Below are 13,890 nucleotides of genomic sequence, written 5' to 3'. Positions count from 1 at the left end.
AGGTGGCCAGAGCCTATCCTGGCAGCTCAGGGCTCAAGGTGGATACCAGCCCTGGGCAGGATGCCCTTCCATTGCAGGACACACTCATACTTAGACAATTTAGACACCAGTTAACCTAATGTGCACAACTTTCAAATGTGGGAGGAAAGCAGTGTACCTGGAGAAAACCCATGCAGACATGGGGAGAACATGCAAACTCCACACAGACAGTGGCCTCAGCCGGGAATCAAATTTTTTTCTTCTTATCAACGTTAATGAAAAAGTGTTAAACAAAATGATGTTATTCAGTGACCTAATGTACTTTAAAATAGCTAATATAAGTATGTTCAAAGGTTTAAAGGAAAACAAGGACTCAGAAAGAAGAAAAATGGGATCTATTAAAGAAGAGCCAAATGAAAATTCTAGAGCTGAGAACTATACTACCTGAGTCAAAAAATTCACCTATGGGAGCAGATTAGGAATATTAATTAAAAAGTTCAGTGTGTTATCTGTTGTGGCATAATAAATTGCTCCTAATTTTGGTGGCTTAAAACAACATTTATTACCTCGGTTTTGTGGTCAGGAATCCAGCACAGCTTAGCTGGGTCCTCTAGCTTGGGGTCTCCCACAAGACTGCGGTCAAGGTGTCATCCAGGGCTACAGTCATCTCAAGGTTCATTCAGAATAGGATTTGCTTCCAAGCTCACTGAGTGGTTGCTGGCAGAGTTTATTTCCTTGTGAACACTCTTAGTTCTTTGTCACATGGTTCTTTCTGTAGGGAAGTTCATAAGGTGGCAAATAGCTGACTTCACCAAAATAGCCAAGAGAAATTGTTTGTAACCTGGTCTCAGAAGTAATATCCCATCACTTTTGCTGTATTTTATTCATTGGAAGTAAGTCTCTAACCCTCTTACAAAGGCCTGTCTGTGGTTTCCTATCTTTGGACACATAAGAATTGGAGGCAAAGAAATGTGGACTTGGAGAAGCCTGGGGCCAGCTTGCTCCCTGCAGGCTCAAGATCAACCATCTCACATAGAAGAGAAAAGAAAGAAGCACCCAGTCTCCACGTCTAGCCCACAAATGAGGAGGAAACACAGTGGTGTGAAAGCAGGAGGCAGGATCATTGGGAGCCATTTCAGAACCTGTCTACACAATCAGTGAACTTTAAAACAGGACAACAGCAACTATTCAGGCTGAAGCACACAGAGAAAAAAGTGAATGAACATTGACTGTGAAATTATATCAGTTGTTCTAACATGTACTTGGAGTCTTAGGGATGGAGGAGAAAACTTTTCCTGATTTGATTAAAAATAACAGTTTGCTAATCTTGGAAGCCCAGTGGAGGCTAAATAGGATAAATACAGAGAAAACCACATGAAGGCACATCGTAGTCAAATTGCTGAAAACCACAGGAAAAGATCTTAAAAGTGGCCCAAGAAACCAAGATAAGAATGATTGCTAACTTCTCATCAGAAATAATGCAATCCAGAAAACAGTGAAGCAATGTCTTGAAAGTGCTAAAAGAAAACCTATCAACCTAGAATTCTATATTCAGTGAAAACATCCTTCACAAATGAAGGTAAAATAAAGATATTCAAAAAAATGAAAGAATTTGTTGCCATTAAACCTTCACTACAAGAAATGTTAAAGGCTGGAGGGGGAAAAAAAACCTGATAGAAACACAGATCTATACAAAGAAATCAAGAGCACTCAAAATGTCACCAGTAGCAACTGTGTGGAATGAACCAAGAAAAAGAAAGTAATCGAGAGAGAGGCTTCTTCAGCAGGGACTGGCCAACTCTGGCTTACAGGCTCAACACGGCCTACCACCTGTTTTTGTATGGCCTCTGAGCTAAGAATGGTTTTTTACAGGTGAAAACTTGCAATTGATTTAATGATAGAGAACACCAATTTTGAATTCCATTTAAGTGAAATATTATCCCCCCCCAAAGAAAATTATATTCTCATTAGTAGACCTGTATTACTGCCCAAAGTGCATTTGATTATTACATTTTTAATTTTGTCAGTAAAATGTGGATTTTTTTTCTCTCCCTAGCTATATAAGTACCTAAAATATCTTTAATTTTGCCTCTTGGCTTGCAAAGCCTAAAATACTTATTATCTGGCCCTTTACAGGAAAAGTGTGCTTGACTTAGAGAATGGAGGTAAAAGATAAAGGGAACACACATGTGCCAGGCAGTGTCCCAAGTGCTATGTGTGCACTGCTTAATTCCTGCAGTGGCTCTGTGGAGCATTACGTACATTTATTATAGAATTCTAGGATTGTTGGCTTTATTCTGGCAACAACTCCATGAGGCAGATACGATTCCCATTTTATAAATGAGGACTCAGGGCTCAACAAAGTTATGTAACTTACCCAAAGTTACTTATAAAAGGTAGAACTTTACATTCATCCCTCTACCACTGACATGTAGCCAGGGCACTTAAGCTACCTTTTTTTTTAATGGAAAAGTATCCCTCTCTCTGACTCAGAATCTATAAGGCTTTTAACAAAGTCCCAGCCATGCATGGTTATCTGGTTTTTTTCTAAAGGATATTAAATATAGAAAATTAGAAGAGAGGAGAAAGGATGACAGAATTTAATAAAGACAGTGGGAAGTGAAAACTGACAAGAGTTAAAAAATGAAACAAAACGAAAACTATTAAAAAGCAGTCCAGGAATTCGGCACAGTAGGATGGCAGTATGCAGCTATTTTGTGACAACACATAGAGTGTTTTGCAACCCTGAGGAAATCATGATATTCCATAAGCGCTTCTGCTGCATATGGGAATAGAAAACTTGTTCCATGGAAAAGCACTTGTATGATTGTCAGAGTTGCAAGCTGAACTAGCCATTTATTTCCTGGAACACCATTTCTACAAATAAGTCAGAGGCTTCAAAAATGGTGCAGGGTGGGACTCTATCATTCCTGCCCACCTCACTTTTCCTCAGGGGCTCTGGAATGAACTCTGGGGACAGGCAAGGGACATATGCAGCCCCCCAGCATAATAAACTACAGAAGGTGGCGTGTTTGTGGTCACCTGGCCTCCGTATGCAGCCTTGCGGAGACGTGACTTAGGATGGTTTCTTATGTTTGTTCATGTGACTGTTGTGCAGACGAATCAGAGGCCTCCCCTCTGAGCCCACAGTTGATATGCTCCATGGAGATGGTGTCACGGCTTCCTCCCAGAAGCTCCCAGGCCCATGCACACTGTGCACCACATACACCACGTAGAGATTTAGCTCTAGCCAAAGAGGCGCAGAGTAGCTTTTTAATGGTGTCTCAGTTATTCAGGTGAAACATGCTCTGGCATCTTGAGGTTTTGTTTTGTCAGTGACGAGTGGGAGCAGGTGGTGTAGACAGTCCAGGAGATCACTTATCAGAGTGGTCAGTGAACCCCGAAGCTTCAGGTCTCCAGGCTTCCCAGAGACCTTCTGGTCCTTCTTAGCCCCAGGCCCTGGAGTCTGTGTCTGTCATGGCCAGGTGTCAGCAGTAAGGCCTCCTAGAGGGGGTGTCTGTGTGTCCTTCACAGCCCTGCGACCTTCATAGATGGCTCTGTTTGCTCACCGTGTGGCCAGCAGAGAGCCGCATTGTTCCACCTCAGTGATGTCACCAGGACTCTTGTCTAGGACGGACCCTGTGCAGATACGGGAGCACACACATGCATACATGCAGCTACATCTATTTATGAGATTCACTTTCTTACCGGAAACAAGTAACTTATGTATTAATGGAATGATTAGCTTCCGGCTAAGAATTCTGACAATTTAGTGCCATGATTTGGAATCAGGCTAAATTTGTCAAGTGACTGAAAACGAGGTTTTTCAGAAGTTATTAGCTAATTTTTTCAATATAGAATTTATAGTCACAATTAGTATATCATAATGATGTTTCTAGGATAAAATACCAGCAGCTCAACTTTTCTGGCCACAGATGTACAACATATATCAGTTTATTTTTGGAGATCTGAGGAATTACCTACTGTAAATAAAGTCCCCAAGAAGATTTCTCCGGGAAAGAGGTGAACTTACAGTAATATGGGTGATATATTATTAATTAATAACTATGACCAGCTGCTGCTTCAATTAAAAGGACAGCGGAAGCAAAGGCCTAATAGAAAGGATGTGCTGCATTCGAATCTTATCAGCAGAGGTCTGCCAAGCAAACTAGGCTAGGCTGGTTCTGAGGCCTCTGTGTTAGAGATGTTTTAAAGGAGCCTAAGAGGAGAATAGACTGAGATGGGCTGGCATCTATGTTCAGTTTAGAGGAGGGAATCTGATTGGCATGTGTGGCCCAAAGGACAGGCACGGGGAGTATAGATGTGGCGCAGGTGTTATGATACATTGTGGGTGGTCACATGAGGAGGGTGCCTAGAAATGTAGCTGTGAAGACTCGCTCAAGGAGGTGCCAGCTGAGCCAAGAGCCCCAGGATGGGCAGGGTTTTTCCAGGCGGGTTAGTCAGGCCTGGCCATGGGGGGTGTACTGTGCCCTGGGCTGGCCTGTGGCATGCGAGGGCAGTGGAGAGAGGAGGTAGACCAGGAGCAGTCTTAGAAGTGATGAGGTTACTCTGAAAGTGATAAGAAAGGGCATGAGAATTCGGATCTGGGGGAGTTCAGAGGTTCTGGCCCCCTGAGGTCGGTCTGCTTTGTGAAGGGCCAGCTTTCCATGGCAGTCTTTAGAGCAGCCTTCCCCCCACCCCACTCATCCTTCCAGGGTAGAAATGATGGGGCTCCCTCTCCCTGTAGGTGCCAGGGCCTCCGAGAGGGTTCATAATAGCATTACTATTGGCCTTTCTCCTTCCTGTTGCTCAGTATTTGACTTGAAGCACAGTTATTTTTAAGAGTAATAATTTAGCCCAGCCGGGCGTGGCTCAGCGGTTGAGCGTCGACCTAGGATCCAGGCGATTGGGGTTCAATTCCCGGTCAGGCCACATGCCCGGGGTTGCAGGCTTGATCAGTGACTTTCATCATTGATGTTTCTCTCTCTCCCTCTCCTTTCCTCTCTCTGAAATCAATAAAGATATATGGGAAAGAAAAAAAAAGTAATAATTTGGAGGTAATTGGCCTTTTACCTCAAAATACCACCTTTTCCATGTAATTATTGTGTGGAAGAGGTTCCGCAAAGCCTTCCTAACGTGATATGGCCCCGAACACACCCCAGAGTAAAATGGGGCCTCACTAGCCATTTGACTTGATTTATTTTTTTACCTGTCCATTTTCTCCCCAGCCTGTGATGACAAAAATGAACCACTCCTGGGACAAGTAGCTGCCACACAGCCTCCACAGCTCTCGCCTGAGTTGGGAAGATGATAGAATCAGTGGGAGCCTTCCCCGTAGGCAACCCCTCAACACTGCCTTTTCTCTCTCCAGGTCACGCAATATTTAAACTCACGTATCTAAGCAATCACGACTATAAACACCTCTACTTCGAATCTGATGCTGCTACGGTCAATGAAATCATGCTGAAGGTGAGTGTCCTGGGCCCGGGCACTAGGTGCAGGGATGGCGTCTGCTGGATGGTTCTCAGGCCAGGCGGCAGCCCCTCCCCCCTTCACACTGGACAAGGCCTCGGGCCTAGTTTTGCAGAGGAGGAACCCAGCCGGTAAGTGCTGTGCCCAGAGCCACACCGCAGGTCAGCTTCCTCCCAGCTCCCCAGGAATCCTGACTCTGTGTATTTATTTATCTTTCTTAGGCCCCATTTATTTCCTTCCATCCATTGTCAGGAGCCCTTTTGGGCTCTTGGAACAAACTCTGAGGAAATTGTTGCTGTTGTTTGAGGACACCTTAGTGTACCCAAGATAATTTTAGCAACCTGTTCTAAACACACCAACTTGATGCTGGAATTGTGTGTCACGGTATCTCAACAGTGCGCACTGAGCACCTTCTCAAACCAGGCGAGTGTTTGAGATGCTGTGGGGACCAACGCAGCCCCTGCCCTCAGAGCTTTTCCTGTCAGAGGACACAGGCATTGAACACTGAAATTATCAGCAGCGTTTGAAGGGGCAGAGAGGCAGGGGCCCAGCACAGTGTGACTGGGGGGCTGGAGCAGAGGAAGGTTGGAGAGGCCAGGCCACACAGAACCTTACAAAGTGGGTCAGACTGGAAAAGGCTGCCCCAGGGTCTTATTGGTTCAGGAGCCAGGGTATAGCCTGAGGTGAGCATTTCTGAGCTGCTCCCAGGTGCTGCCAGGCTGCTGGCCTGTGCACCATGCTCTGAGTAGCCCTGGACTGTAGTGGTTTCCAGGCTTCCAAACTGAGGATCCTTTCTTCACATCACTGATTCTTATGTAGATGCTCAGATAGAAGAAAACAGAGCTGCTTTGGCAGAGCAGGTCTTAGAGCCAGAGGGGGCTCGAAGTTGTGTGATGCTGGCTACCAGGTTCATAGAGCACCTAGATCACAGCCGCCTCTCCCCTGCCACTCCCCAGGGCCAGGCCACAGGGACACGGTGCCTGCCTGGAGTGCTTAAAACCAGCGAGCTAAGAGTTACTTGGCAGTTCGTCACCAGACAGCACAGGGAACTTGTGCAGAGTATTCAGGGACTGGGTAAAGAAATATTCCATTACCCCGTCAGGGGCTGGGCTTTTTTTATAGCCAGCATTAAAATATTCAAGACTTGAGAAGGATTCTAGTAAAATTATAATCCCGTGTTTGACATCAAAATAATTTTCACAACAGCAGATTGATGACAGAAACACAGGTTTATGACTTTAGCGTGAGACTGTGGAAGAGCAAGTGCCGAGAAATCATCTTACGGACCAAATGCTCCCCCGAAGCAGATGCTTCCTGCAAAATCCCCGAGGCCCATCGCCGCCCCGAAAATGTCTGTTTTCATAGCAAATGTTTGTAGAAATATTGCATCATGCACGAGACTCCGGGAGAGTCACAGCATGCCCAGGCCTGATTTAGTTAGAGAGCTAACGACCATGGTCCTGATGGAAGATTAAATTTCACTTCACCCCTCTCTGATTTTTATAGCAATTTAAATACTTAACCTTACCTGCCGTTCCCATGGTGTCTCCTTGAGCTCTGCACCACTATCCAGTGACTGCAGCCCCAGCCCGTTTCCAGGAATTTGGCAGAAGTGTTTCTATCAGAGGCTCTTCAGGGCTCGGTCTTAGACTCATGTAATGCATGTGGGGGTTCTAGAATTCAGGCGTTTGACATAAAATGAGCGCCTTAGGAGAAAATAAGGGCCAGAGGCTGATGTCAGAGAAACTATGACGAACAGGCAACTCTCCAAGTTATTTTATCTCATCATGTTTCCCCTGTGTGGAAACATTAATGTCGCCCATTTATTGAGCACTGACTGCATGCAAGACGTTTTATGTCTGTTATCTCACTCAATCTTCACAGCTGTCCTGCAGTGGAGATGTTATTTATCCCCATTTTATTGATGTGGAGATAGAGGCCCAGGGCCACAGAGCCCAAGCAGAAGGGTGGAGTGTCAACTGGAACCCAGCCCCAAGGAGTTCCCCAGCCGCCCCTTCCCGCCCTGAGATATAATGGAGCGAAGCCATGTGTGGTCCCTAATTCTGCAGGCTTGGAGATGAATCTCAGAGGAATCGTTGGTCTCTTCAAATCGGGTTCTTCTCATGATCGAGTGATGGAGGCTGTGGCTTTATTGGCCATGAAAACTCCCTATATTTTTACGCCTCAGGCTGTAAAATGCATTGAAAGTGAAACACTCTATAGTGCATAAAATTGTGCAAGTTTTAAGCCACAGCATATTAACCAGCTAATGGCAGACCAAAGGGCGTTTTTATCTTTTGATTATTACATTAATCTTCCATTAAAATTATCTATGTGATTATCACAAAGCACTGAAGATAATAAATTTAGGAAATAGTTGGCTTGTTAAGGATCGTTTTGAAATGCTTTTGTCAAGTTACATATGCCAAAAATACACTGAAAACACGAGGCTGGCTGAGTGTGCAAACAATATAATCCAAAGATTGCTCTCATTAAGAATGATAAACCCTTTATTTCCACACATTGTCTGTAGTGTCCCGAATCGCCAACCCGGCCCTACAGCCCTCATGATTTATTGCTCTCAGCTGGTAACTTGGCGAGGCAGTGGGCCAAGCGTGTCAGGCCTTCTGTACGCACACACCAGCCTTTAATGCCTGCTGCTGGTGACTATCAGAGCAGAAAGTTTGGAGGGGACACAGTGCCGGAGCCTCAGCCCCTTGTGAGGGGGCCATCCCACACTACCTCCCCTGAGTGCCACGTGTTCTTTCTCAGAGTCAGTAGGGGACGCTCCCACTCTGGGTGCAGGACATGTGTCCCTCAGAGTAGAACCAGCAGAGGTGGTGGCTGGTTTCTGTACCCAAAATATTCAGGTTTCTTGTCATAACTTTATATATTTGAGAGTGAAGAGAAATGCTGTTTGCTCACAAAAAGCTCCAACCAGAGGAGCTGGGGGCAGTGGGAGGAGTGGTGTGAGGGGGTGGGGGTGCCTCTGAGGAGGTGGGGCCTGGAGACCCAGGGGTCTGGCAGTCAAGGGCCTGACACCACCACTGCCGCCACCACCCCCAGCTCCTGGCCCAGACACTAGCTTTGTGATCTTGAGTCAGTGGCATTGCTGCTCTGTGCCTCAGCTTTCTCACTTGGACACTGGGGCTCATAACGGCATTCCCCCCCTCAGGCTTCGTGCGGGCCAAGTGAGTTCATCCCTGAAACGCACTCCAGCGCTGCCGCTGCCCTGCCAGGGGCTCCCCCCGACACCGGGCGCAGGCCTGACCACAGCACCTCTGCCCTTCCTGCCTCCTCCCACCTCAGCTTGGCCGCCACTGAGCTGCCGCAGTTCCACGGACACGCTCCTGCTGTGGTCCTCCGCTGTGCCGTATGCTCGTGGTTCTCCCCGCCCCTTGTGCACCCCACACTCCTAGTTCTCTCTCTAAACCCGGCTCTCTGATCCCCCTTGCAAGCCTTCCTGCCCATACCTCCCCAATAGCTAACCCTTCCTTTGTGCTCCTGCTGTATCTGTTGTCACTCCTGTCACACTATTGGACACTCACTAGGCTGTGAATTCCTCAGGACATGGACCAAGTCTTACTTTCCCTTTGTCCCTTCAACCAAGCAAGGGGCCAGGCTCAGACACAGCAGATGCTGGTGACTGTGACTGTATGTGTGTCAGCCACCCAGCATGTGGTAGGTCCACATGTGGGGATATAAAAAGATCCCAAGCCCTGGCCCGTTTGGCTCAGTGGTTAGAGCATAGTATTGAAGGTTCGATTCCCGGTCAAGGGCACGTACCTGGGTTGTGGTTTGGGCCCTGGCCCTGGTTGGGGCGCATGCAGGAGGCAACCAATCAGTGTGTCTCTCTCGCATTGATGTTTCTCTCTCTTCCCCCTCTCCTCCCATCCCTCCTCCTCCTCCCTTTCTCCCACTCTCTCTAAATAAAAATAAAAAATAAAAAAGACCCCAAGAGTAGCAGCGTGCAGAAGGCTGAACTCCTTGTCTGAGCTGTAACCAGGAAGGCAGCCGGCTGTGCACTCTTCACACCGGGCTTCGTCCCAACCTCTGCGTGGTCCTGGTCAGCGCCACACTCTTCCCTGAGCCTCACTTTTCTGTTTATCAGAGGATCCCTGGCTGGTGGGGAGCTTGTGAGCATTAAATGAAATACCGTAGTTGAAAGATCTACCTGCTGGTGGGAGACTGAATAGAGATCCTTGGTTTGGTTTGGTTTGGTTTTCATTCCAACGGTGTTCTCATCTTTCTGACGAGGAAAGGGGGCTCAGGGAAGTTACGTGTGAGCCCAGAGCTGCACAGCAGGCGAGGAGCAGAGCCAGGACGTCCAGCCTGCCAGGTTGCTGTGACCACTGGGCTCCAAGCCCGGGAGAGCGCCTCGCCCTGAGGGCACCCAGCCCAGATGCCCTTTGTCGCCCTGGGCGAGCAGAGCATGGCTGTTGGCAAGTGACCACTGTGTCCTCTTGCTTTCTAGGTTAACTACATCCTAGAATCACGAGCAAGCACTGCACGGGCTGACTATTTTGCTCAGAAACAAAGAAAACTGAACAGACGTACAAGCTTCAGCTTCCAGAAGGAGAAGAAATCAGGGCAGCAATGACACTGGCCTCCAGCCTCAATCTGTTGCCATAGCTCAGAGCCTGTCTGCCAGGGCCAGGTGGCCTAGAGCCCCCCCTGTGTCCTGCAGTCCTCGGGGGAGGCCAGCCCCTGGCTCCCAGGGACAGGGCTGGTGGGCTCCTGGGAAAGGGATGGCACCCCTTAGGACAGAGCTGGGGACATTTCCATGGGACTGAAGCCTGAGTAGCAGCGGCTTTAATTAGTGCCCAGGGCCAGACGCCGAGAGGAGCCACGTGCTGCCCAGCCATCGTCACTGCCTGACCGCCCGCCCGAGGATGTACATAGCCATGCCCAGACATTTCCTTGCAACTTGATCAAATTTCTTAAACGAACAAAAATGTACATTTCTTTTTCCTTTTAATAAACAGGTGTGCTCCTTATCATGGTTGGTATGACGGGCCATTCTTTGGGGCAGAGGATTGATTGTGTTACTCACTTTAAAATCTGTTCCCATATTGAACAGGCAGATTGGAAAAGCTATGGCTCGATTTCTCAGAAGAAATGTTTAGGGCTTAGTCAATAGTTTTAACTACGCCATTTGTTTAAATGAGCGCGATGCTTTGAGGACAGTGTCTTACTAAGGTTAGGAAGGGGAGCTAGTGGTGTGTGTCCGAGGCTGCGCCATTTCCCCCTTCAGAAGCCTCCCCCGCTCGTCCCAGCACCCTGATCTCAGCGGCGTGGAGAGGACGCGCCCCGGGAGAAGGGGGTGGCAGCTGGTCTTCAGGTCACGGTCATGCTCAGCTCCAGCCGGAAGTGGTCTTTTCCGTTCTTAAGTAGCAAGTGTCCATTTGAACGAGCGACCAGGCCTGCATGTGGGTTTCTCCTGGGCGCGTCTCGCTCTGCTCGCCTGGAAGGGCCTCAGTCCCCTTTCTTCCTTTCCTCGGCGCCAGCCTTCGTGTGCGGCCGGCTGGCAGCTGCTGCTTTTCACTGCACCAGGGACAGTGAGCAGGGCACAGGGAGGCCGGCCTCCTCGCGAGCACGACTGGCGTCCTCCGACGCCACACCTCTGGCCACACAGATGCCTCTACGGTCCTCACCAGCCTCAGGGTCCCCCCAGGGTGAAGTCCTCTCGCGGGGCTCGCCCCAGGGTCGGGGGCCAGGTGTTTCACTGAGGATCTGCATTTCAAACTGTTTTTAAGTCGTCGTACAGGAAGAGATGTGACGAAAACCTGCATCTCAAAGCCGAGTGTATTTCTCTTCGCGGTCATTTTAATGAATTCCTTTTTCATTCTGATCTTTGTTCAGCCAACAGAAGCAGCCTTTTCTAATGTCTTCCGTCCCTGCCCACCTAGAAATAAGAAAAGAATTCTCATTTGTAGCTTGCTATCTGTATTTGCATTTTTAGCAATTTTATATTTAGATATCTTTGAAAAATGTAAATGACCAATTTGGTTATTAAATCCTGTGACATATTCAGTATTAAAATAAAAGTCCTGTAAATACCATCTTCTGCATATTGCTTTGAATTTTGAAGTCCCGAGGATGTTATTCTGAAGGCGGGGGACTCTGCGGCGAGTCGCTCCGGATGGCAGCGGATGTGGTGCCGAACGTCTGTGAAATGCACCGGGGCCTCCTCAGTACTGAGCAGGACAGGGAGACCCTCTTCACTGACAGGGGACATTGAAATCATCGCCTCCTTCAGTTAAAGAATCAACACCCTTCTCGTATGAGTTACAGCACATGCAGTTTACGTAAAGCATGTCCACTGAAGGGGTAATTTAAGGGGCCACTGTAACCACCCAGGACAGGCTTTTCAAAGCAGGAGCTCAGCACCCCGAGTGACCTGACAGGCCCCACTTCCCCTTTCCAGCAGCTTCTCCTGACCTGGCTCCAGCGTGACCCGCCGCCCCACCCCCCGACGTGATGATAACTCGCAACCCCCCTGTGGGTAGCCTGGCAAGGCTGGGCAGGGGTCCCCGGAGCCCGGGCCCAGCTGGCCACTGAGAACAGCCCCGTGGTCTGAGGGCCTGCTGCGGGCCAGGCAGGCTGTGCGTTGGCCCTTAATAAGTGCGCGTGAGCCGTGTAAGGCCCGCAGCCATCCCTGGTGCGCAGGCTCCGTGGCTGCATCCAGTCCCAGCTCCTCTCCTCACCAGCCTCACACCCCTAGGTAAGTGGTTAACTTCTCTGTGCCTCAGTGTCTGTGTCTAAAATGGGATGAAAATGCCCACTTCTCCAGGCCGGAAACAAGATCGAGTGAGACGATACTGGAATCAAGATTGAACGAGACGATACGTGCACAGTGCCTGGCATATAAACATGATAAGAGGCAGCATAACATTGACATCTGTCATCTCACTTAATCCAGCTCCCTGGATGGCATGTGCTCCCCAGTAGTACCCTCTCTCTAGGGGACCCCGCTGTGCCGAGCTGGCCCCTCAAGTTTCAGAGCCCCAAAAAGCTGCCCGTGGCAGATGCCAAGAGCAGCTTCCTCAGTGCCCAGGAAGGAGGCACAGGGGAGCCAGGCCTTAGCCCTCTGCCTCAGGGACAAACAGCTTGATTAGGGGGCATGGTACCATGGGCCTACACCTAGTCCCAGAGCCACCCTCTGGGCCTCTATCCCCCCACCCTTCTTCAACTGATTTTGTAAAACAAACATCGAGGTCCCTCTTCAGAAGCAGACCCTGGAGTCGGGCAGATGGTGCTCAAAGCCCGGCTCTGTCTCCCGGTTGGTGTGTGCTTGGATGAGCTACTTTACTTCTTTGAGCCTCAGCTGCTGCTTCTGAAAAATAGGGACCATAATACCTACTTCAAAGTGGTGTTGTGAGGACTGCATGAGTTTGCTAGTCAGGTGGGCCGGGCTCTGCTGCAGCAACAAACAGCCCCAAGGCCTCAGTGGCTTAACATTTCTCTTCACACACAGTCAGCCGTGGATCTGGCCATCCTCGGGCTTCCACAAAGGCTGGGGTGGGGACAGAGGGCTAGAAAGTCAGCAGTAAAAATGTCATACTATGGTTCAAAAGTGACACGTCACTTCCCACTTCCACTCACGTTTCATTGGCCAAAATTAGTCACATGGTGACACCTACTTCAAGGGGACAGCAGGGTGTGACTTGCAGGTCCTGTACCAGTGCCTGCCCCGCCTCTTAAGCCCTTGAGAAAGGCTAGTTAGTGTTTTACTAGCCGTTTTCCCAGTCCAACCTCATGTCCACCTAACCCTCGTTTTACGGTTGAGGAAACAGGCAAAGAGAAAGCCCCTCACTGAGGCCATGCAGCTGGGAAGTGGCCAGTCAGCTCTGCCACCTCCCACCTGCCCCCACGAGCTGACCCGGTGGCCCAGGTCCTGAAGGCCCCACCGAGGCACCACTGGGAGGACCCTGTGTTTGGAAAGCAGCCACGGAGCGGGAAGGGTTAAGCCTGTCGTGTGTTCCCACCAAACCTCTGCTTAAAGCAAAGTCCCAGTAGGGTGGTGTTTGCTGTAAAAGCCCTAAGAGTGATTTGTGAAGTCTCGAAGCCCCGTAATCTCGTCAGCGTAATGGGATTATATTTCAAATCACCCGGCCTGTTCATTACCCATTTAAACTCCTCCGACAGAGGAAAACTTACATAAAACGCACACGGCAGCCCTCGCCGACTCCCCACTCTCCTCCCTGATTAGACAAACAGATGCTGAGGTCTGGAATGAAAAAATAATGTGCCCATTTATTCATTTTTCTGACAAGTCACAATAGATTTTTAACTGCCAATGAGTGACCTCCCGGAGGTGCCCGCCAGGCTGCGAGCGGTCATTTCCGCCAGCCCGGCCCCCGGCCCTGGCGGGGAGTCTCCTGGGGCCCGAGCTGGCTTCAGCCTGAGCCACTCTCCTCGCTGTGTCCTGGCCCCAGG

General features: G+C 49.1%; 1 protein-coding gene and 1 non-coding gene across 6 annotated transcripts in view; both read left to right on the top strand.

Moving 5' to 3' along the window:
- Positions 1 to 10,448, top strand: part of MAPKAP1 (MAPK associated protein 1) — a 178,576-nt gene extending 168,128 nt beyond the window's left edge. For all 5 annotated transcript variants that reach the window (XM_016210973.2, XM_016210971.2, XM_016210974.2 and 2 more), the window contains 2 exons: positions 5,351 to 5,448; positions 9,926 to 10,448. In XM_016210973.2, coding sequence (XP_016066459.1) covers positions 5,351 to 5,448; positions 9,926 to 10,051 — 224 coding nt within the window. In that variant the 3' untranslated portion in view covers positions 10,052 to 10,448. The remainder of the gene's footprint in view (positions 1 to 5,350; positions 5,449 to 9,925) is intronic.
- Positions 885 to 1,015, top strand: LOC148091876 (small nucleolar RNA SNORA38). Its single transcript, XR_015715456.1, has one exon. It is a non-coding gene; the product is annotated as a small nucleolar RNA SNORA38 (small nucleolar RNA).
- Positions 10,449 to 13,890: the final 3,442 nt, after the last annotated feature.

This window comes from Miniopterus natalensis, chromosome 12 (assembly GCF_054644295.1).
Source record: "Miniopterus natalensis isolate mMinNat1 chromosome 12, mMinNat1.hap1, whole genome shotgun sequence".
NCBI lineage: Eukaryota > Metazoa > Chordata > Mammalia > Chiroptera > Miniopteridae > Miniopterus > Miniopterus natalensis.
Note: the sequence above shows the minus strand (reverse complement) of the source record. Positions and strands in the feature narration are given on the sequence as shown.